Source organism: Anser cygnoides, chromosome 17, assembly GCF_040182565.1.
Source record: "Anser cygnoides isolate HZ-2024a breed goose chromosome 17, Taihu_goose_T2T_genome, whole genome shotgun sequence".
Taxonomy (NCBI): domain Eukaryota; kingdom Metazoa; phylum Chordata; class Aves; order Anseriformes; family Anatidae; genus Anser; species Anser cygnoides.
In genome coordinates, this window is record NC_089889.1 from 13,725,934 (window position 1) to 13,744,855 (window position 18,922).

General features: G+C 68.0%; 3 protein-coding genes across 5 annotated transcripts; 2 read left to right on the forward strand and 1 right to left on the reverse strand.

Moving 5' to 3' along the window:
• Nucleotides 1-1,564: 1,564 nt before the first annotated feature.
• On the forward strand, nucleotides 1,565-4,474 carry RFC5 (replication factor C subunit 5). Its single transcript, XM_066978823.1, has 11 exons — nucleotides 1,565-1,678; nucleotides 1,810-1,874; nucleotides 2,373-2,509; nucleotides 2,583-2,662; nucleotides 2,843-2,916; nucleotides 3,017-3,176; nucleotides 3,288-3,369; nucleotides 3,474-3,603; nucleotides 3,781-3,858; nucleotides 3,938-3,992; nucleotides 4,192-4,474. Exons 1-11 carry the CDS (start codon nucleotides 1,647-1,649, stop codon nucleotides 4,286-4,288), a joined length of 990 nt encoding a protein of 329 aa, XP_066834924.1. The 5' UTR covers nucleotides 1,565-1,646; the 3' UTR covers nucleotides 4,289-4,474.
• A 1,268-nt stretch (nucleotides 4,475-5,742) lies between these two features.
• WSB2 (WD repeat and SOCS box containing 2) lies at nucleotides 5,743-9,111 on the reverse strand. Its single transcript, XM_066978822.1, has 9 exons — nucleotides 8,951-9,111; nucleotides 8,655-8,826; nucleotides 8,349-8,569; nucleotides 8,029-8,160; nucleotides 7,575-7,675; nucleotides 7,037-7,209; nucleotides 6,809-6,922; nucleotides 6,289-6,396; nucleotides 5,743-6,103 (listed from the first exon to the last, which is right to left on the reverse strand). Exons 1-9 carry the CDS (start codon nucleotides 8,964-8,966, stop codon nucleotides 5,941-5,943), a joined length of 1,200 nt encoding a protein of 399 aa, XP_066834923.1. The 5' UTR covers nucleotides 8,967-9,111; the 3' UTR covers nucleotides 5,743-5,940.
• Nucleotides 9,112-9,236: 125 nt separating this feature from the next.
• Nucleotides 9,237-18,882, forward strand: RASAL1 (RAS protein activator like 1). 3 transcript variants are annotated; one of them, XM_066978814.1, is made up of 21 exons: nucleotides 9,237-10,719; nucleotides 11,607-11,663; nucleotides 11,760-11,873; nucleotides 11,977-12,038; nucleotides 12,132-12,261; nucleotides 13,097-13,178; nucleotides 13,298-13,435; nucleotides 13,520-13,602; nucleotides 13,692-13,809; nucleotides 13,887-14,040; nucleotides 14,133-14,197; nucleotides 14,329-14,441; nucleotides 14,540-14,732; nucleotides 14,816-14,953; nucleotides 15,513-15,651; nucleotides 15,846-16,021; nucleotides 16,101-16,247; nucleotides 17,264-17,399; nucleotides 17,481-17,601; nucleotides 17,685-17,749; nucleotides 18,209-18,491. In XM_066978814.1, exons 1-21 carry the CDS (start codon nucleotides 10,655-10,657, stop codon nucleotides 18,349-18,351), a joined length of 2,439 nt encoding a protein of 812 aa, XP_066834915.1. In that variant the 5' UTR covers nucleotides 9,237-10,654; the 3' UTR covers nucleotides 18,352-18,491. The 3 variants fall into 3 exon arrangements, with proteins under 3 accessions (XP_066834915.1, XP_066834913.1, XP_066834914.1); XM_066978812.1 differs by having other exon boundaries at nucleotides 13,298-13,602; nucleotides 15,846-15,966; nucleotides 18,209-18,882; XM_066978813.1 differs by having other exon boundaries at nucleotides 13,298-13,602.
• Nucleotides 18,883-18,922: the final 40 nt, after the last annotated feature.

Genomic DNA, 18,922 nt, shown 5'->3' on the forward strand with positions numbered 1-18,922 from the left:
TAAAATAAGGAAGAATAAAAGAAGTAATAAAATAAAGAAGAGGAAAATAAAGAATAAAAGAAAGAACAATAAAATGAAGAATAAAAGAAAGAATAGAATAGAATAGAATAGAATAGAATAGAATAGAATAGAATAGAATAGAATAGAATAGAATAGAATAGAATAGAATAGAATAGAATAGAATAGAATAGAATAGAATAGAATAGAATAGAATAGAATAGAATAGAATAGAATAGAATAGAATAGAATAGAATAGAATAGAATAGAATAGAATAGAATAGAATAGAATAGAATAGAATAGAATAGAATAGAATAGAATAGAATAGAATAGAATAGAATAGAATAGAATGCAGGGAGGCAAAAAGGTAAGCAGCTGCTGAGCCGCCCCGGCACACCCCACACCACGTTTCCCCAGGTGAAAACAGGCCTGGGACCGGGGGGACGAGGCGTGTTTTCCTACGGCACGGCCTCGGACAGCCTGAATTATTCATTTCCTTCTCAATCGGTGTCTGGATTTTGACAACGGGCGAGATGTGAGCGTTGTTACTCGGCAACGTCAACCGCTTCGTTTCTTAACCAGAAGCCGTTCCCAGCAGGACCCGCTCCTACCGACGCACCTCGTGGTTCCTCGGCTCACCTGGGCCCCCTCCCCTGCCCGCCTGCGAGCCCGGACCCTCTCGGCACCGGCTCCATCCCCGCTGCCCCCTGAAATCCCCCTGGGACCCCTGCCCGCTGGTCCCCTTCCCAAAGCAGCATCCTTGGGGGGCCAGCCATCAATTACACATTAAAAAATAAGGGTATATATTGTGGAACCGACCTGGTCAGCCCGCAGCTGAGGTCACTCACGAGAAATACGGTGGGGAAATACCACGGGGGGCTGCAAACTTTGCCTCCAGCAGCAGAGTGCACCTGGCCCCTCCAAGGCTCAGCCTGGGGGGGGAATGCCTGGAAAATTGGGGTTTGAAGGGCCAGAAGCCTCCCAGGTGAACACCGGCTCCGGCTCCACGTCTCACACCCCGTGTCCGGCTGCCACCCCATGCGTGTTTGGGGTTTTCTATAGGGTTAGACCTGGAGCTCTTCCTTGGGGGGGATGTCCCTGGTACGTTTTTGCCCGCCAATCCACATCCCAGCGCTTCTGCTGGTGGATTACCTTCTTGAAACCTGGGCTCCCCAAGACAGAGCATCTCCTTTTCCTCCTCCATCCACCCCAAAGCAACACCTGAGCACCCCGCCGGCCACTTCAGGCTGTTCCCCCCCACCCCACCCCACCCCACAAACATGGGGGCCAGCAAGGAAACCCTCAGCCGGGCAGCCCCAGGAGCTGGGGGGGGCCCATCCTGGCACCCCCCATGGCCGAACCAGCCGCATTTAAGGCCGCTGGACCCCAAACCCCCCCGCAGTAGCCCCCCACCCCGCACCGCCCCACAGCCGCCCCCTGGCACCCATGGGTGCTGCCGACGGGGGGGGGGGGGGGTAGGAGGGGCCTTCCCCATCCCCGCTGGATGCCCACCAGCGGGGGGCAGCCCCACAGCCGCCACCCCCAGCCCCGTCCCCGTCCCCAGCCCCGTCCCCATCGCTGTTCCCGACCCCCCCGGCCCCATCCCCGGCCCCCCCCGGCCCAGCTCTCGCGAGGCCCCGCGGGGAAGATGGCGGCGGCGGGCGGGAGGAACCTGCCCTGGTGCGGGCGGGCGGCGGGGCTGGGGACGGGGTTCGGGGAGGTTTTGGGGGGGGGGTTAGGGGGGCTGCGGGTGTGGGGGGGGGGATACGGGGGGGTCGGGGCCCCGGGTTGATCCCCGCCGTCCCCCGCAGGGTGGAGAAGTACCGGCCGCGGGAGCTCTCCGAGCTGGTGTCGCACCGGGACATCCTCAGCACCAGTGAGTAGCGGGGGGACCCCCAGCACCAGCACCCACATCCCCAGCAGCACCCCCCTACCCGCACCCCTAGTACCCCCCCGTCCCCACCAGCACCCCCAGTACCCCCCCATCCCCACCAGCACCCCCCAATCCCCATCAGCACCCTCCCACCAGCACCCCATACCCCTCCCAGCACCCCCCCAGCACCCCCCATTCCCTCCAGCACCCTCCCATTTCCTCCAGCACCCCCCAATCCCCCCAGCACGCTCCCATTTCCCCCAGCACCCCCCCATTCCCCCTACCCCCCCCATTCCCCCTACCCCCCCAGCACCCCCCCATTCCCCCTACCCCTCCCCAGCACCCGGTCATTCCCCCCAGCACCCCCCCATTCCCACCCCCACCCCCCCCAAACTCCACACCCCCCCCCCAGTTACCCCCCCAGGGATGCTGTGGCCGCGCATCGCGCTCAGGCTTGCCCCAGAGCACCCCCCCGCCCAGCCCCCTGTGCCCCCTCCCCAGTCCAGCGGTTCATCAGCGAGGACCGGCTGCCCCACCTCCTCCTCTATGGCCCCCCCGGCACCGGCAAGACCTCCACCATCCTGGCCTGCGCGCGACAGCTCTACCGGGAGCGGGAGTTCAGCTCCATGGTGTTGGAGGTAAGGGGGGGGCACCCGGCTTTGGGGTGAGAGGGAGAGCCCTGCACCCCCGCTGCTGTCTCTGTCCCTGCAGCTGAACGCCTCGGACGACCGGGGAATCGACATCGTCAGAGGGCCCATCCTGAGCTTCGCCAGCACCAGGACCATCTTCAAGTAGGCTTCCCCGTGCCTCGGGGGGCGGTTTTGGGGTGGGCGGTGGGGAATTGGGAGCTGGGAGCATTCCTGGGGCCAGGGCTGGGAGGAGGCACCTCCAGCACCACTTCTCCAGCCCCAGCCTGGCAGCTCCTGAGGGGTGGGTTGGGACCAGATCCATCCCCTTCTGCCCTGTCTCAGGAAAGGCTTCAAGCTCGTCATCCTGGATGAAGCCGACGCCATGACCCAGGACGCTCAGAACGCCCTGAGGCGAGGTGAGGGGCACCCGGGGGGGGGGGCTCAGCGGCACCCCTTGAGCCTTCCCCGTTGCGAGAGGCCGCGGGGGCTCCATCCAGCTCCTCTCCTCCTTTGCAGTGATCGAGAAGTTCACCGAAAACACCCGCTTCTGCCTCATCTGCAACTACCTCTCCAAGATCATCCCCGCGCTGCAGTCCCGCTGCACCCGCTTCCGCTTCGGGCCCCTCACCCCAGAGCTGATGGTGCCCCGGCTGCAGCACGTCGTACAGGAGGAGGGGTGAGCCGGGGGGGCTCCGCCGCGACCCCCTCTCCCCCTGCCCGTCCCCAGGGGCTGGAGGCTACGGAGGCGCTGAGCCGGTCCCGCTGCAGCCCCCATCTCGCCTTCCAGGGTGGATGTGAGCGAGGACGGGATGAAGGCGCTGGTGACCCTGTCGAGCGGCGACATGCGCCGAGCCCTGAACATCCTGCAGGTACCGACCGTGGCTGCAGGCGCTGGCGCCTTGTGTAAGCTGGCACCTCGGTGGGCCCCGCGAGCAGGGAGCTCTTCGTCCCTCCTCCACCTCCTCTTCCTCAGAGCACCGCCATGGCCTTCGGGAAGGTGACGGAGGAGAACGTCTACACCTGCACGGGGCATCCCCTCAAGTCCGACATCGCCAACATCCTCGACTGGATGCTCAACCAGGACTTCTCCACCGCCTATCGCAGTATCCTTTTCCTTCTGCCTTGGGTTTAATCCCCGTCGCCATAAATCCTTCCTTTTTGCCGGGGCTTCCCATCCTCCTGGTCCGGCTGGGGTAGGGCTGGCTTCACGCCGCTCGCTGGGGTTGTTGGATCCTGCAGGGAATATGTGTAAGGATCCCCTTCACTCACTGCCATCTCAGAAATCACAGAGCTGAAGACGCTGAAGGGCTTGGCCCTGCAGGACATCCTGACCGAGATCCACCTGTTTGTGCACAGAGGTAGAGGTCTGCGGGGCCAGCTCCTGGCTCGCCGCCCCAAAAAGCCGCCCTAACTCACGCCACCTCCTTCCTCCCGCAGTCGATTTCCCACCCTCGGTCCGCATCCAGCTGCTGATCAAAATGGCAGACATCGAGTGAGTGCCCGCTCCCACCCACAGCCCGGTCGTGGGGGGCTGCCAGGCCCCTAACGCGCCGTGCCCGGTCTCCACGGCTGCTGGGGACACCCACAGCCCCCACGCCCCCATCCCTGCTCACTATCCGTGCTCTTGGCTTGCTCCGTCGGGGCGCCGGTGCTGGTGCAAGCCGTTAAACTTCCCCTGCCTCCTGCCGCAGGTACCGGCTGGCTGCTGGCACGAGCGAGAAGGTTCAGCTGAGCTCCCTCGTCGCGGCTTTCCAAGTCACCAGGGACCTGATCGTGGCCGAAGCCTGAGCCCGGCGGGGTGGCTGCGAGCGTCCTGGCCTGCAGGGCATCCTGAGCAGAAACCCGAGGCGACCGCCATCAGCCCCGTGCAGCTTCGTGGTTCCTCTTTGCACGCCCTGGGCCCCCACCTGGGGCGTGCCAGAGCAGCCTGTTTTTATACGCTTCACCGGGAAATGCAAACATCTCTAACGCCAAGCGGGCTGTGTGGTTTTTTTTCTCCCCTACAGCCACGGCTGAGGGGAGGTGGTCGAGCCTCACCCACTGCCTGCGTCCCATTGCAAAGGCCCTGGTGGCAGCTCCGGCTTCTCCGGGGCTTTGGTGCACATAGCCCTCAGCAGCGCAGCGCTGATGCTCTTTGGCCGAGGGGAAGAGCTCAAAGCACAACCCTGCCGACCTTGGGGAGCTCAGCAGAGCTTAACTGCGCTGCTGCCGGCCCACGCAGCAGCCGTGGTACACGCACACGGGCTGCTGGCACCTGCGTGCAGCACTCCTGGGGCCCTTCATGCAGGGAAGAGCTGCCCGAACTGCTAGCGGGCTGAGAAACAGAGCCCTGGCAGTTTGCAGGTCACCTCTTTTCCTGGAAGTCTTTGGGAGATGACAGCTTTCGGGGTTTAGCTGCTCGCAAAGGAAAACATCGCAGGGAACTGCTCGGAGGAGATGTTCCCCATCTTCTGCATCAGCTGGGGTCAGCCCAGGGCTCCTGCGCAGTCCCCCTGCACGCAGGGGGACACCAAGCACGTGCTGTCCCTCCAGCCACCAGCTCCGCTGGAGCGAGACGCATCCACGAGACGGCTGCGTGCACAGCAAGTCTGAACGCCGGGTGCACGCTGCTGGTGAGCTGTTCGAGCGCCAAGTCCTAGGGGCTGGCATGGGGGCGGAAAAAGCAACCGAAGAGCGAAAGCAGGGGGCTAGGCGAAGCCACATTCTGCTTTCACAGCTAACCACGAGGACTGAGCCTCCCCGGCGCCCACCACTGACCATCTGCTCCTCTCCAGAGCCGAGCGAGCAGCTCTGACTTACCCAGAGCTGCAGCAGCAGGAGGGTCTGGTCCCCGGGCCCCCGCCTGGCAGCCCCAATTCACCTCTACGAGCAACGAGGGAAGAAGTGAGGAATCGACCATCTTTTATTCTGTCATCGCTGTCCCCCAGCCCACAGAGACCGGCTCAGGTTTGTCCAGCTCGTGCCCAGACCACGGGAACGGCAGAGCCCGCACCCCTCCGGCAGCTAAGCACGGGCTGATCCCGTTGGGGCTGGTGTGGGGGCTGGCTGTGGCCCCCGCTTCGCACCGACAAACGCTCTGCTCGGACTGCAGCTGCTAATCCTCAACCCACAACATTGCACTTGGAAGCAAAAGCACCTGACCCAAAACTTGCAGATAGCAGGGGGACAGGGGGACTCGCGTCCCCTGTGGGGTCACCAGAGCCGTCCCCCACGTTGTGCTGTGCCCCTTGCCCTCTGCATACTTTTCTTTTGCTGGGTTCTAGTATTATTACACCAAAAAAAAAAAATATCTCCACGTTCACAGACAGCCCCAAAACAAGGGGAGTAACAATCCTTCTGCCCCACGGCTCACAAACCAGCACGACAAACCAGCGGTGCTCTGTGAGCCAGGCCGGCCCTGCCGCGAGGCAGGGGGCTCTCGCCTGCGTGCCTCTGGTCCCTCAGAAGGTCCGGTAGGTGAGGAACTCCTTCAGCTTCCTGGGAATGGGGAGTGCAAGGACCTGGTACGTCGTCAGGAAGGTGCGCAGGGCTTTGCGGCACAAGTGCTTTAGTGACGAGAGGACTCTTGGAGCAGTCCAGAACTGGACGTGGCCATCTCTGGTCCTGCAACGAGACCCAAAGAGGCCCTGAGCGAGCATCCACCGCCCCAGCACGGCGCAGAGAGATGTGAGAAAGTTACCCCAAAACATCCTGAGCGTGCAGCAACCACATTCGCTCCCCAAGCTGGGAAACCAGCCTGCACCCTCAGGCTGATTTCTCCTGGAGCTCCCCACAGCAGACATACGCACCCTGTGGCAATGAAGCCACCGTGGGGAAAGTACATGCAGCACAGGCCGTTGGTCATGGGGGCAAACGCCACCGGGGATCGCAGCTCCAGCGCCCAGATCCTCAGGAGCCTAAGGAGAAAGGGAGGTGACACAACGTCAGGCGGTGCCTGCAGCTAAAACGAAGCCTCTGGGGCCACCCGAAAGCACACAAGCTGGGAGCTGGGCTTTATCCCGTGGACTTAGAGCCTCCCAGAAGTGTTACAGCTGGGCAGGAGCATTGTCCCCTGCAGAGCTGAGCCAGATGTGGACAGAGCAGGTGACAGTACCAAGGAGCACGGTAAGGGGACACAGGCCCTGGTTCATTGCTCAGGGAGGTGACAGGGCCCTGACCTCGCAACTCCTCACACAATCAGGGCTCTGAATGCGTTGGTCTCTTTGCCATGCAAAGTCTGCTCCCTGCTGGGACGCCCTGAACTTCTGGTGTGTCCTCTTAGGACCCTTCTTCCCTCTGGAAAGACCCGGAGGAGGGGTATTAACTCACCTGTCGTCTGCCACCGTGGCCAGGTACAGGCCCTCTGGGGAGAAGCAGACCGACCGCAGGGAGCTGGTGTGGACGTCGCTGCTGTACTCCAGCGCCGAGTGCAGGGGGACGTGGCTGCGGGGGGAGAACAAGCTCAGCCTGAGCCCCAAGCCACGCTTGGCCCCACCAATCCCCCACGACACCTCTCTACCCCATTCCTGTGGCCCCCATCGCCCCCCAGCTCCGTACCGCAGCGTCCTCAGCTGCTCCCCCGTGTAGGGGTCCCACATGATGACGCAGGTGTCGTAGGAGGCAGTGGCGAGGAGCGCCGAGTCCGGTGAGAAGTCGCAGGACACCACGCTGCTCTGGTGCCCCTCCAGCCTCCGGATGAGCGTGTAGGACCGCATGCTCCACAGCAGCGCCTGCAGGGCACGGGGGGTTGAGGCTGAGGCTCCCCGCACTGTCACACAGAGCCACGACAGCACGGAGCCACCAGGGCAGAGCCCAACAGAGGAGACGAAGCAGCAAGGGTGTCTGAAACAGCTGTGATAACAGAAAGGACCCAAGTACCTCACCAACCATCTCCGCCCGCCACATCCCAACTCCTCAGCGGTGAACAGCATTCCCGTGCCCACCCCGGAGGGACAGGGGGGGCATGTGGGTGCTGGCAAGTCCAGGGAACGAGGCTGGCTCTCACCTGCTCCTTCCCACATGGAGGCATCTCACATAAGGGCAACACAGGGAACGTGGCACTCAGTGGGACTGGCTGCCACGCTGTGGGACTCACCGCCTTCTCTCCGGCAGCCGAGCAGAGCATGCTGCAGTCAGGGGAGATGGAGCAGCAATAGACCCACTGCATGTGGCCCGTCAGCACCTGGACCTGCCGCCCTGGGGACAACGGACACACAAGTCATCGGAGACAGAGCTGAGTCACCAGGGACAGGCCCTGCCCCGCCTGCTGTCTCAGCCCCACTCCTAAGGAGGAAAACACATGTCGGGTGGGGGAATTTCCCTGTGCCCATCCCCGAGCTCTCTATCTGCGACACCTTCCTGCAGCCCCCAGGTCCCAGCTGGGAGGGGATGGCTCTGCTGTGTCCCAGGACCCCCCCTTCTGCCTCAAACACTGTCCCCAGAGACCCCCTCCCACCATCTCCCCTTCCAAGGTACGTTTCTGCCCTCTCCTTGCCCACAGCTTCAGGAAGGGCTGACCTAGCACCGGGCACACCCCCACTCGCTCCTACCGTCTTTGCTGAGGTCCCAGACACGCAAGGTCCTGTCCCGCGACGCCGACACCAGGATGAGGCTTCCATTGGGAGCGAAGCTCAGGTCCCTGACGACGTCCTGGTGCCCCAGGAGGCTGAAGAGAAGGTGTCCTGCGGAGAGCGGCCGCGTCAGCCCCATCAGTGCCCCTTGTGCCCAGCGTGTCCTGCGCAGGAGCAGGCAGCGGCTCGCCCTTGGGAAACATTTGGGGAAGAACGGAGCCAGGACCTCCTTCCAAGGGGGAGCAAGGGCAGAGAGAGCAGCCTGAACCCACCACCCGGTGCCACAGAGAGCCGCTCACCTGTCTGCACCTCCCAGACTTTGATCTGCCCGTCGTTGAGGCCCGTGGCCAGCGCCAGGCAGGACAGCCCCGCGGCACCGTCCGGGTCCCCCGCCGCCGGCCAGGCGCTGAAGGCCAGGCCCCAGACGATCTGGCCGCACTCCAGCGTCTTCTCCTTGGCTCCCCCTCGGCTCCGCGCCTCCGCCTTGCCGCCGTGGCCCTTGCGCTCCGAGGCTTTGCAGCTGCGGGGCGAAGAAGGGAGGGCGGCGGGGCTGGCACCGCGGCGTCGCCTCGGCTGGAAGCGTCTCCCCCGTGCCCGCTACTCACAGCTCGGCCTCCTCCAGGGGCCAGGGGATCAGCTTGACCAGGCAGTGGCCCTGCGACCAGGCGAACCAGGCGCCGTCGGGGGAGAAGGCCACGCTCCAGGTCTCGCAGCTCGACTTCCAGTCGTACTGCTGCGGCCGGCCGGGCTTCAGCTCCGCCAGCAGCACGGGCTCCTCTGGGCAGCGGGGGCAGCGCCGTCACCGGCCCGGCCCCGGCTCCCGGCTCCCGGCCCCGCCGCGACCCCCCCCCCTCCGTCCCCCGGCCCCCTCCGGGAGCCCCGGGCCCGGCCCGGCCCTCACCTGCGCTCGGCTTCATGGCGGCGGCGCGGCCGGGCCCGCCCGCCCCGGGGAGGCCCCGCAGGCCCCGGCCGGGCTGGGCGCGGCCTCCCCGGCGCTCGGAGGCAGCCGGGCCGCAGGGAGCCCCCGGCCGCCCTCCGCCTCCCTCAGCCGGGCCGCTGGAGGCGGGGCGGGACCGCCCTGTGCGGGGCGGGGGCTGCGGGGCAGGGCCGGCGGCCGCGGCTGGAGGCTGGGCCCCGCGGCCTGCGCTCACCGGGCGGGGACGGGGACGGGGCCGGGGACGGGGAGGGGGCCGGCCCTGCCTCCGTCCTTCCCTCCCCAGGCCGCTCCGGAACGGGTCGGACGGCAAACACGGCCCGGGGACCGCGCCAAGGGCCGGTGGCACCGTGCCTGGCCCGGAACCGGGCACCTGCGGGTAGTGGCACCCCGGGGACACAGCGCTGCATGGGGACGGGCCCTGGCGGTGGCACCCCGGGGGCACAGCGCCCACAGAGTGACACCCCCTGGCAGTGCCCCCCACCCACAAAGTGACACCCCCCGGCGGTGCCATCTCGGGGACACAGCGTCCACAAAATGACAAGGTGACGCCCCCTGGTAGTGGCCCCCCAGGTATACAGCACCCAGAAAGTGACACCCTCTGTCAGTGCCACCCCGGGGACACAGCGCCCACAAAGCAACACGGTGACACCCCTTGGTAGTGGTACCTCAGGGACACAGCACCCAGGAAGTGACAAGATGACACCCCCTGGTAGCGGCACCCCAGGGGCACGGTGCCCAACCACAAAGTGACACCCTCTGGCAGTGCCACCCCGGGGACACAGCACCCATATGGCAGCTCCCTGTGGCGGTGGCACCCTGGGGACCCAGCGCCCGCGTGGTGCCACCCACCGTGCCGGTGCCTCCCGTGAGTCACTGCAGGAGACATCTGCGAGCCCCCGCGTCAGCCACCGCTCCCCCCCCCCGTTATGGCACACCAAGACAGCAGCGGGGACAGGGGACGGACCCCCCACCCCACTGCCCCCATCCTCCCCATGATCGGGGTCCCCCGGGGGGTCATCGTGGGACAAAGTCCCGTGGCTATGGGACGCAGCCCCCCTCCTGTGACCCCCCCCGCGCAGCAGGGCAGGATCAGTCCCCCACATCCAGCCAGGTGGCCGAGCTGGTGGCAGAGCGAGCCTGTCCCTGGGGACACGAGGGGGGGGACACCTGCCACGCACGGGGACAGACCCCCCCAAGCCTGGGGACAGCCCCTGCTGGCTCTCGGCTGTGACGGGACAGAAATTACCCCCCTTGGGGGGGCACCCGGAGGGTCCGGGGGGGCACCAGGCTCGGGCCGCGTGCCTCAGTTTCCCCGCGGCTAGCAGCGGGGGGCACGGGGCCTAGGATGGCTTTGGCCACGCGGGTAGCACGGGGGGGTGGGGGGGGTCCCCGGTGAGCCCCCCGGGCCGTGCCGCCGTGTCCGTGGGCACGGGGCCAGCCCACCCGAGCTTGCCCGCCGCCGCGTGCCCGCGCGCTCCGGCTCGCTGCCTCCCGCTCGCTCCGGCACGGAGGAAAACAAGCGAGCAGCGGCTGAGGAAGGACGCGGCGAGGAGGAGGAGGAGGAGAAGGAGGAGGAGGAGGAGGAAGCAGGGCCTCGCAGCCACCACCACCCCCCCCCCGGCAGCCCCCCATGGACCCCTAGGTGCCGGCCCCCCCAAGTTTGCCAGCATGGCCCAGAGCACCTCGCTGCGCTGCCGGGTGCTGGAGGGGAAGGATCTGCCCGCCAAGGACGTGTGAGTGTCGCCGGGGGGGTCTCTGCCCCCCCGCCCCGGGGGGACGTGGCGTCGGGTGGGCTCTGCTCTCCCCCCGGTTTTGGGGCTCCCCCCTCGCACCCCCTTGCTGCCAGGGACCCGTTTCCCCGAGGGGGGGTCTGCTGAAGGCTGGGGGTGCCCCTCAGCCCCCCACCCCACGTGCTGCCCCCCAGCAGGGTGGGCTCGGGGCGTTCCCCCAGGGCTGTGGCAGTGCTTGGGGGGCGCGCAGCCCCCCCATGTACCCGGCGGGGTGCCCCCATCCCAGGGCACGCAGCGCGGGGTCCCCGCTGGGACCGTCCCATCCCTGGGGCTGGGGGCACCTCCCTTGGGGTCCGGCTCCCGGCTGAGCGTCGCCCCGGGGTGGGGGGCTCAGGAGTGGGGGGCTCAGGAGTGGGGGGGGCCCGGCATCGCCCCGCGCCCCCAGCACCCAGCCGGGAGGGTGCGGGGCACCCACCGGGAAGGAAGAGGCAGGATTTGGCCCTCGTCCCCTCGTCCTGGGGCATGGGCGCAGCTTTTCCGCCCCGCTGGAAAGGGTTAAGCCTGGGAGGGCCCTGGGCCAGGTAAAAGCCGGTGTCACCGTGTCACCGTGTCACCCTGACACCGCCCCAGCCCTGAGCCCTGACACCTGGGAGCAGGTTGCTACAGAAACTCAGGGCTCGGCACCGCCGCTGGCACGGACGCCTGGGGACATGGGGACAAGTGGCTCGGGGTGGCCCCGGGGTCCCCAAGCTCAGAGAGAGCCGGGGAAAGGCGCCGTCCCCGTGCGGGTGCGGGGCAGGGTGCCAGCTGTGGGGTCTGGCTGAGGAGCCCCCCCCCCCCTCCAGCAGCACCCCGGGGTGCTCACCCCCCTGTCCCCTTCCCACCCCCAGCTCCGGCTCCAGCGATCCCTACTGCGTGGTCAAGGTGGACAACGAGGTGGTGGCCAGGTGGGGGACCGTGCCCCACTCGGAGAGGGGACACGGGGACTTTGTGGGGGTGGGCGCACCCCCATCCATGTGCCCCTGGGGTTCCCGCGCCCGCAGGACGGCCACGGTGTGGAAGAGCCTGAACCCTTTTTGGGGCGAGGAGTACACCCTGCGCCTGCCCCGCGGCTTCCGCAGCCTCACCATCTACGTGCTGGACGAGGACACCATCGGGTAGGGGGACAGCGGGGCGGGGGGGGGGCAGGGGGGGTACAGGGGGTGGCAGCGGGGCTGTGCCACCCGGGGGTGGCCGTCCCCATCGGTGTCCCCCTCGCAGGCACGACGATGTGATCGGCAAGGTCTCGCTCAGCCACCAACAGATCTCGGCTCAGCCGCGGGGTGAGCTGGGGGCTCGGGGGGCTCGGAGGGGTTCGGGGGGACCCGGGGGGGCCGTCCCCATGCCGCTGGTGCCCACCCCGTCCCCCTCGGCAGGCATCGACAGCTGGCTCAGCCTGGCGCCCGTGGACCCCGACGAGGAGGTGCAGGGCGAGATCCACCTGGAGGTGCAGGTGCCCGAGCAGGGCCACCCACGGGTGCTGCGCTGCCACCTCATCGGGGCCAGGTAGCGGCACCCAGGGGCGCGGGGGGGCTGTGCCCACACCGGGGTCTCGTTTTCGGCGGGTGGGGTTGGCGGAGCCATGAGTGGGGGCAGAGGGCACAGGGCCACCGCAAGTGTCACTGCTGTGTCCCGCTTGGGGACATCGGTGCTTCCACGCCGTGTGTCACGATGCCGTGGGGTCTCAGCGCCGGAGCGGGGAATGCCCCCCTGTGCCACGCAATGCCCCCCTGTGCCACGCGACGCTCGGACACTGCCAGCCCCGCTTGGGGCCAGGGGACAAAGGACAGTGCCGTGGGACCCTGGGGACACTCCCAGGGGACAGACGAGGGGACGCGCCGCGTCTCTCCCCGTTGGTCGTAAAACTGGGGGAAACTGAGGCACGCCCCGAAGGCTGTGGGTGGCGTTGGGGTGGGCTGAGACGGGGCTGCCGGTTTCGGGGCTGGCAGTCTGCGTGTGTGCGTGTGTGTGTGTGTGTGCGTGTGTGCGTGTGCACACGTGTTCGTGTGTGTGCACACGTGTGCCTGTGCGTGCCCGCGCACCCGCAGCAGCTGGCAGAGGCAGGAGCAGCATCCCGCTGCCATGGCTACCGAAGCGGCTACCAAGGCAACGGGATGGCCGCGGGGACAGCCAGGAGGGACAGCAGCGTCCCCCGCTGTGCCACCTGCCCCCCCCCCCCCCACCCCAGGGACCGGGTGCCAGCACCCCCCCGGTGCCATCCTGCCACCCGCTGTGCCGGCGCCTCGCTGTACCCAGGGGGACAGGGGACAGTGCCAGGGGACACACACCCCCACACACAGCGGGGGGACGCTGCACCCCCCTGACCCCCACCCTCCCACAGGGACCTGGCCCCCCGGGACCCCTCGGGCACCTCGGACCCCTTCGCCCGGGTGTCGTGCTGCGGGCACACGCAGGAGACGGCCGTGAGTCCGGGTGGCACCGGTGGCACCGCTCCCCGTGGTGACACCGGGGGGGGGGACCCCAGAGGCTGGGGGCCTCGCGGGGACCTCGTCCCCTGCCGCCACCGGCCCCGTCCCCGCAGGTGATTAAGAAAACCCGTTTCCCGCGCTGGGACGAGGTGCTGGAGTTCGAGCTGGCGGAGGGCGAGCTGGGGGACGCCGTGCTGAGCGTGGAGGTGTGGGACTGGGACATCGTGGGCAAAAACGACTTCCTGGGACGGGTGAGGGCCTCGGGGGGCGCGGGGGGCACCGGTGCCGCTGTGTGCGCCCCCCCCCCCGGCTCAGTTTTCCCCCCACACACCCAGGTCGAGCTCCCCCTGGGCGCCCCGGGTGCTACCAAGGGCTGGTTCCAGCTCCTGCCCTTTGCCAGCAGCGCCGAGGAGCCGGGGTGAGTGCGGGGCGAGGGTGGGAGGCGAGGGCTGGGGGTGGGGGTGTCAGGATTTGTCCCAGCCTCTCCCTTCGTGGTTGTCGTTGCAGGGGGCGGCTGGGGTCCCTGCGGCTGGCGGTGCGGCTGGTAGAGGACCGGGTGCTGCCCCCCCACTGCTACCAGCCCCTCATCCAGCTCCTCGCCGAGCCCATCCGCTGCCCGGGCCAGGTGGGTGCTGCGGGGCGGGGACACGCTCGTCCCCCGAGCCTTGTGGCGGCCCCCTGCCCACCCTGCCCTCCCCGCAGCCCCCAGCCGGCACGGCTCTGGCCGTCCTGGAGGAGGTGACCTCGGGGGAGAGCCGGCAGGACGTGGCCACCAAGCTGGTGAAGATCTTCCTGGCGCAGGGGCTGGCCGTGCCCTTCCTGGACTACCTCATCGCCCGCGAGCTGGCCAGGACCAGTAAGTGCTGGGGCTGGCTGCCCCCCCAGGCCCCCTTGGAAGGCAGAGTGGGGCCACCAAGGAGGACACGGGAATGTCCTGCTCTCTCCCAGAGGACCCCAACACCCTGTTCCGCTCCAACTCGCTGGCCTCCAAGTCCGTGGAGATGTTCATGAAGGTGAGCAAGGGAGGGGACATTGGGACGGCACCGGCCCGGTCACCCCTGCGCCCTCCCGTGACGGCATCAGGACACGGGCACAGTGCTGGGGACAGCTTGGGGACAAGGAGGGTGGCTCCCGCCCCGTGCAGGTGGTGGGGCTGCCCTACCTGCACGAGGTCCTGAAGCCCGTGGTGAACCGCATCTTCGAGGAGAAGAAGTACGTGGAGCTGGACCCCTGCAAGATGGAGCTGAGCCGCGGCAGGCGAGTGCGGGGGCACGTCCCCGTCCTGGCGCCCCCCGCGGGAGGGGGGCCACCCGCTGCAGCGGCGCCCTGGTGGTGAGCCGGCGGTGTCCCTGCAGGAGGATTTCCTTCAAGGGGTCCCTGTCGGAGGCGCAGGTGCGGGAGAGCAGCCTGGGGCTGCTGCAGGGCTACCTGGGGGACGTGGTCGATGCCATCGTGGGCTCGGTGGAGAAGTGTCCCCCGCTCATGAGGGCGGCCTTCAAGCAGCTCCGCAGGCGGGTGGAGGAGCAGTTCCCCTCGGCGCAGCACGAGGTGGGGGCCACGGCGGGGCCGGGGGGGGCCACAAAGTGCCGGGAGGTGGCCGAGCCCTGAGCTCCGTCCCCCCGCCCCGGCAGGAGGTGCGCTACTTCTCCATCAGCGGCTTCCTCTTCCTCCGCTTCTTCGCCCCCGCCGTCCTCACCCCCAAGCTCTTCGGCCTGCGGGAGCAGCACGCCGACCCGCGCACCGGCCGCACGCTCCTGCTGCTCGCCAAGGTGCGGGGAGCCCCGGGACGGGGACCTCGGGGAGGGATGGGGACACCCAGGAGGGATGGGGACACCCAGGAGAGATGGGGACACACAGGAAGGATGGGGACACGCAGGAGGGATGAAGACCACCAGGGAGGGATGGGGATGGCCAGGAAGGATGGGGACCACAGGGAGGGATGGGGACCCAAGAAGGGACAGGGACCGCAGAGGCGATGGGGATGCCAGGCAGGGAAGGGGGCCCAAAAGAGACCCTGTGGAGGGAGAGGGGTCCCAGAGGGGAACAGGGACCCAAGGGAGGGACAGGGACGGCAGGGAGGGCAGAGCCATTCCTGTCCCCATGCCACATGCCATGACCCACCCTGCTTGTCACCACCCATGTCACCATCCACCGAGCACGGGGCAGCACTGCCTGCTTGGGTCCCACCACCCCGTGCCGCTCCGCTTTCCCATTTCCCTCCCCCAGTTCCCACTCCCACGGGACACAGGGGACAGGGCAGAGGGGGGGGACAAGCGCCGGGTGCCGGGGACAGGACCCGGCAGCGTGAGCCCTTCCCGCGCGGGGCAGGCGCTGCAGAGCATCGGCAACCTGGGGCTGCAGCTGGGCAAGGAGCCGTGGATGGCCCCCCTGCACGCCGTGCTGCTGCCCAGCGTCACCCGCGTCAAAGCCTTCCTGGACGGCCTCGTGGAGGTGGACAGCACCCAGGGTGAGCCCCCGGGGCACGCCGGGCACCCCCTGCACGGTACCGGGGCTCAGGGTGGCATCAAACCCTGCAAAATCCCCCAGGACCCGGGGGTGCTTCCATGTTCAGGGGATGGGCTCCGATTTTGGGGCGTCCTCGGGCTGGGCGAGGCGGTGGCACCCCGAGGTGACGCTGCCACCTCCGTGCCACGGCCGCAGCGGGCGAGGAGCCGGTGCCGGTGGCACCTTTCGGTCCCTCGGCCACCATCAAGGAGGGCTACCTGCACGTGCGTGAGGCCGAGGAGCCCGCGCTGCTGCCCCGCTTCGCCTTCAAGAAGAGGTACTTCTGGCTCAGCACCGAGGCTCTGTCCTACTCCAAGTCCCCCGAGTGGCAGGTGGGTGCTGCCCGCGCCCTCCCCACAGTCCCGCCGGCGGGCGGCGGGGCCGTGGGCGCGGTGACACGTCCCGTTTCAGGGTCCCCGGGCGCGCTGCCGCATCCCCGTGCCGCAGATGCGGGCGGTGGAGCGCGTGGACGAGGGCACCTTCCCGCAGCCCCACGTCATGCAGGTCGTGGCGCAGGATGGCGCCGGGCAGCTCCGCACCACCTACATCCAGTGCAAGGTGCGGGCCCCCACCCCGCACCCTGGGGACCCTGGGGACACCCCGCCCCCCCTTAGCCCAGCACCCCAGAGTGCCCCTACCCAGGACACCAGCAAGCAGCCCTGTGGGAAGCGAGCAGTGCCTGGGGGTGGTGGGAAAAGTCCCAGTCCCTAATGCAGCTATACTGGTTGTACTGGGAACAGCAGGGTGCCAGCCCTGGCTGTATGGGAACACGGGGGTATCCTACCCTGGTTGTACTGGGGTCACTGGGGTGCCTGCCTGACCTGTGCTGGGATCAGTAGGGTATACAGCTATATCCGTACTGGGGTCACTGGGCTATCAGCTCCAGTCGTACTGGGGTCACTGGGCTATCAGCTCTGATAGTACTGGGGTCACTGGGGTATCCAGCTATATCCCTACTGGGGTCACTGGGCTATCAGCTCTGGTTGTACTGGGGTCACTGGGGTATCCAGCTATATCTGTACTGGGGTCACTGGGCTATCAGCTCTGATTGTACTGGGGTCACTGGGGTATCCAGCTATATCCCTACTGGGGTCACTGGGCTATCAGCTCTGGTTGTACTGGGGTCACTGGGGTATCCAGCTATATCCCTACTGGGGTCACTGGGCTATCAGCTCTGACAGCACTGGGGTCACTAGGGTATCCAGCTATATCCCTACTGGGATCACTCCAGTTGTACTGGGGTCATTGGGGTATCCAACTATACCCGTACTGGGGTCACTGGGCTACCACCTCTAACTGTGTTGGGGTCATGGGGATACCAGCCCTGTCTATACTGGGATCACTGGGGAACCAGCCCTGTCTATACTGGGGTCACTGGGGAACCATCCCCGCCCCCACAGTGCCACCTCCCCACCAACACCCACCCGGACCCCTCTGCCATCACACCATCACTCGGTGTCACCGCGGTGCCACCCCTTTGGGGATGCTGGGGGGGGGGGGGGGGGGAACCGTGGCCGCTGGCACCACGGGGGGGGACACCCAACGGGTGCCACCCCCGCCCCGTGTCCCCGCAGGGCGCGCAGGAGCTGTGGCAGTGGCTGTGGGCGCTGCGGCAGGCCAGCAGCGCCAACCAGGCCATGCTGCCCACCTGCCACCCCGGCGCCTTCCGCGCCGCCCGCTGGTCCTGCTGCCTGCAGCCTGCCCGCGCCGGTAAGGCCGGGGACCTATGGGTGGGGTGGGGGGGGGGGGGTCCCCAGCAGGACCCCCACCCACCCAGACCCTCCTCGGCAGCACCCGGCTGCAGCCGGACCCACGGCGCCGTGGCCCTGGGCGAGTGGAGCGACCCCCTGGACCCCGCGGCGGCGGCGCAGAGCCTCTACGGGCACCTCCGGGCAGCGGGGGCACGGCTGTGGTGAGGCGGGGGGGGGGCGACTTGCGGGGTGCCCCGCACCCATGGGTGCCCCCCCAGCAGGGCTCAGGGTCCTTCTCCTGCAGGGAGGCGGCAGACGGGGGGCCCGCGGGCGGCGCGGCGGCGGAGCCCCCGCAGGCGGGGCAGGGAGGTAGGGGCGCGGAGGAGGGGGGGTGCGGGGACCCCCACCCCAGCAGGATGCGTGCACAAATGCGCACACGCACGGGTGCACGCGTGCGCACGCCCACGCGTGTGCACACCCGCGGGTGCTCCTCCACGGCGTGCCTCCTCCGCCAGGGGACAGCAAACACCCGCGGGCACGCGCACGCGGGGCCGCGCCCGGCTGGGTGCGCGCACACGCTCGCAGCCCGCGGACGCGCGCACGGGTGGGCGCGTGGGGCAGACACGCGTGCCCACGCGCGGCCCTGAGCGCATCCCCACGCACATGGGACCCCACGCGGCGCTTTTGGCCATGCTGGGGGGGGGGGGGGAGGGCGGGAGGGGGTGCGTGGGGCGCAGCGGGACGGGACGTGGCGGCCCGTGGGGGTCGCGTGGGTCGCGAGTGGGGGCCGGGGGTCGCGGGTGGGCGCTGACGCTGCCGGTGCCGCAGGTGGAGCCGTCTGGGGGCGGCTGCAGGAGGTGCTGCGGGACCTGGACACCGCCCACGAAGACTTCGCCCGCCGCCACGGCGTCCCGAGGCCGCCCACGGACACGGACACGGACACGGACACGGCCCCGCCGCCCGCCACTTGAAGGGTGGCGGCACCGCGGCGCCGGCTGGGACTACAGCCCCCAGCATGCCCTGCGCCGCCGGGGCCCGGCCGGCCCTGCCCGCGCCGCAAGGCATACTGGGAGCTGTAGTCCTCGCCGCCTTCCTCCGTTCCGCTGCCCCCGTGGACGCGGGGACAGCGCAGCGGGGGCGTCCCACGGACACGCAGGAGGAGCCCGTGGGGTGCACGCACCCGTGCACGCGTGTGCACGGCTGGGTGTGCAAGGGCTGCAGGGGCCGCGCGTGGGCTGTGGAGCACGGAACACGAGGGGGCGTGAGTGGCAGTGCTGCTGTGATCTCGGGGGACGGGGGAGCGAGATCTCCACGGGGGGTGTGGGCACGCGTGGAAGAGCGTGTGTGCAAGTGTTTGTGTGGCTGTGAGTGCACGAGTGTGCACACACAGCATGCACGAACACGAGTGTGCACACAGATGCACCATGCATGCACACGAGTGTGCACACATGCACAGAGCCACCCCCGAAGGCCCACCACAGCGCAGCGTCCCCTGGCACATCACCGAGCCTCACCCTCCGCGACACCCCCCGGGGGACGGAC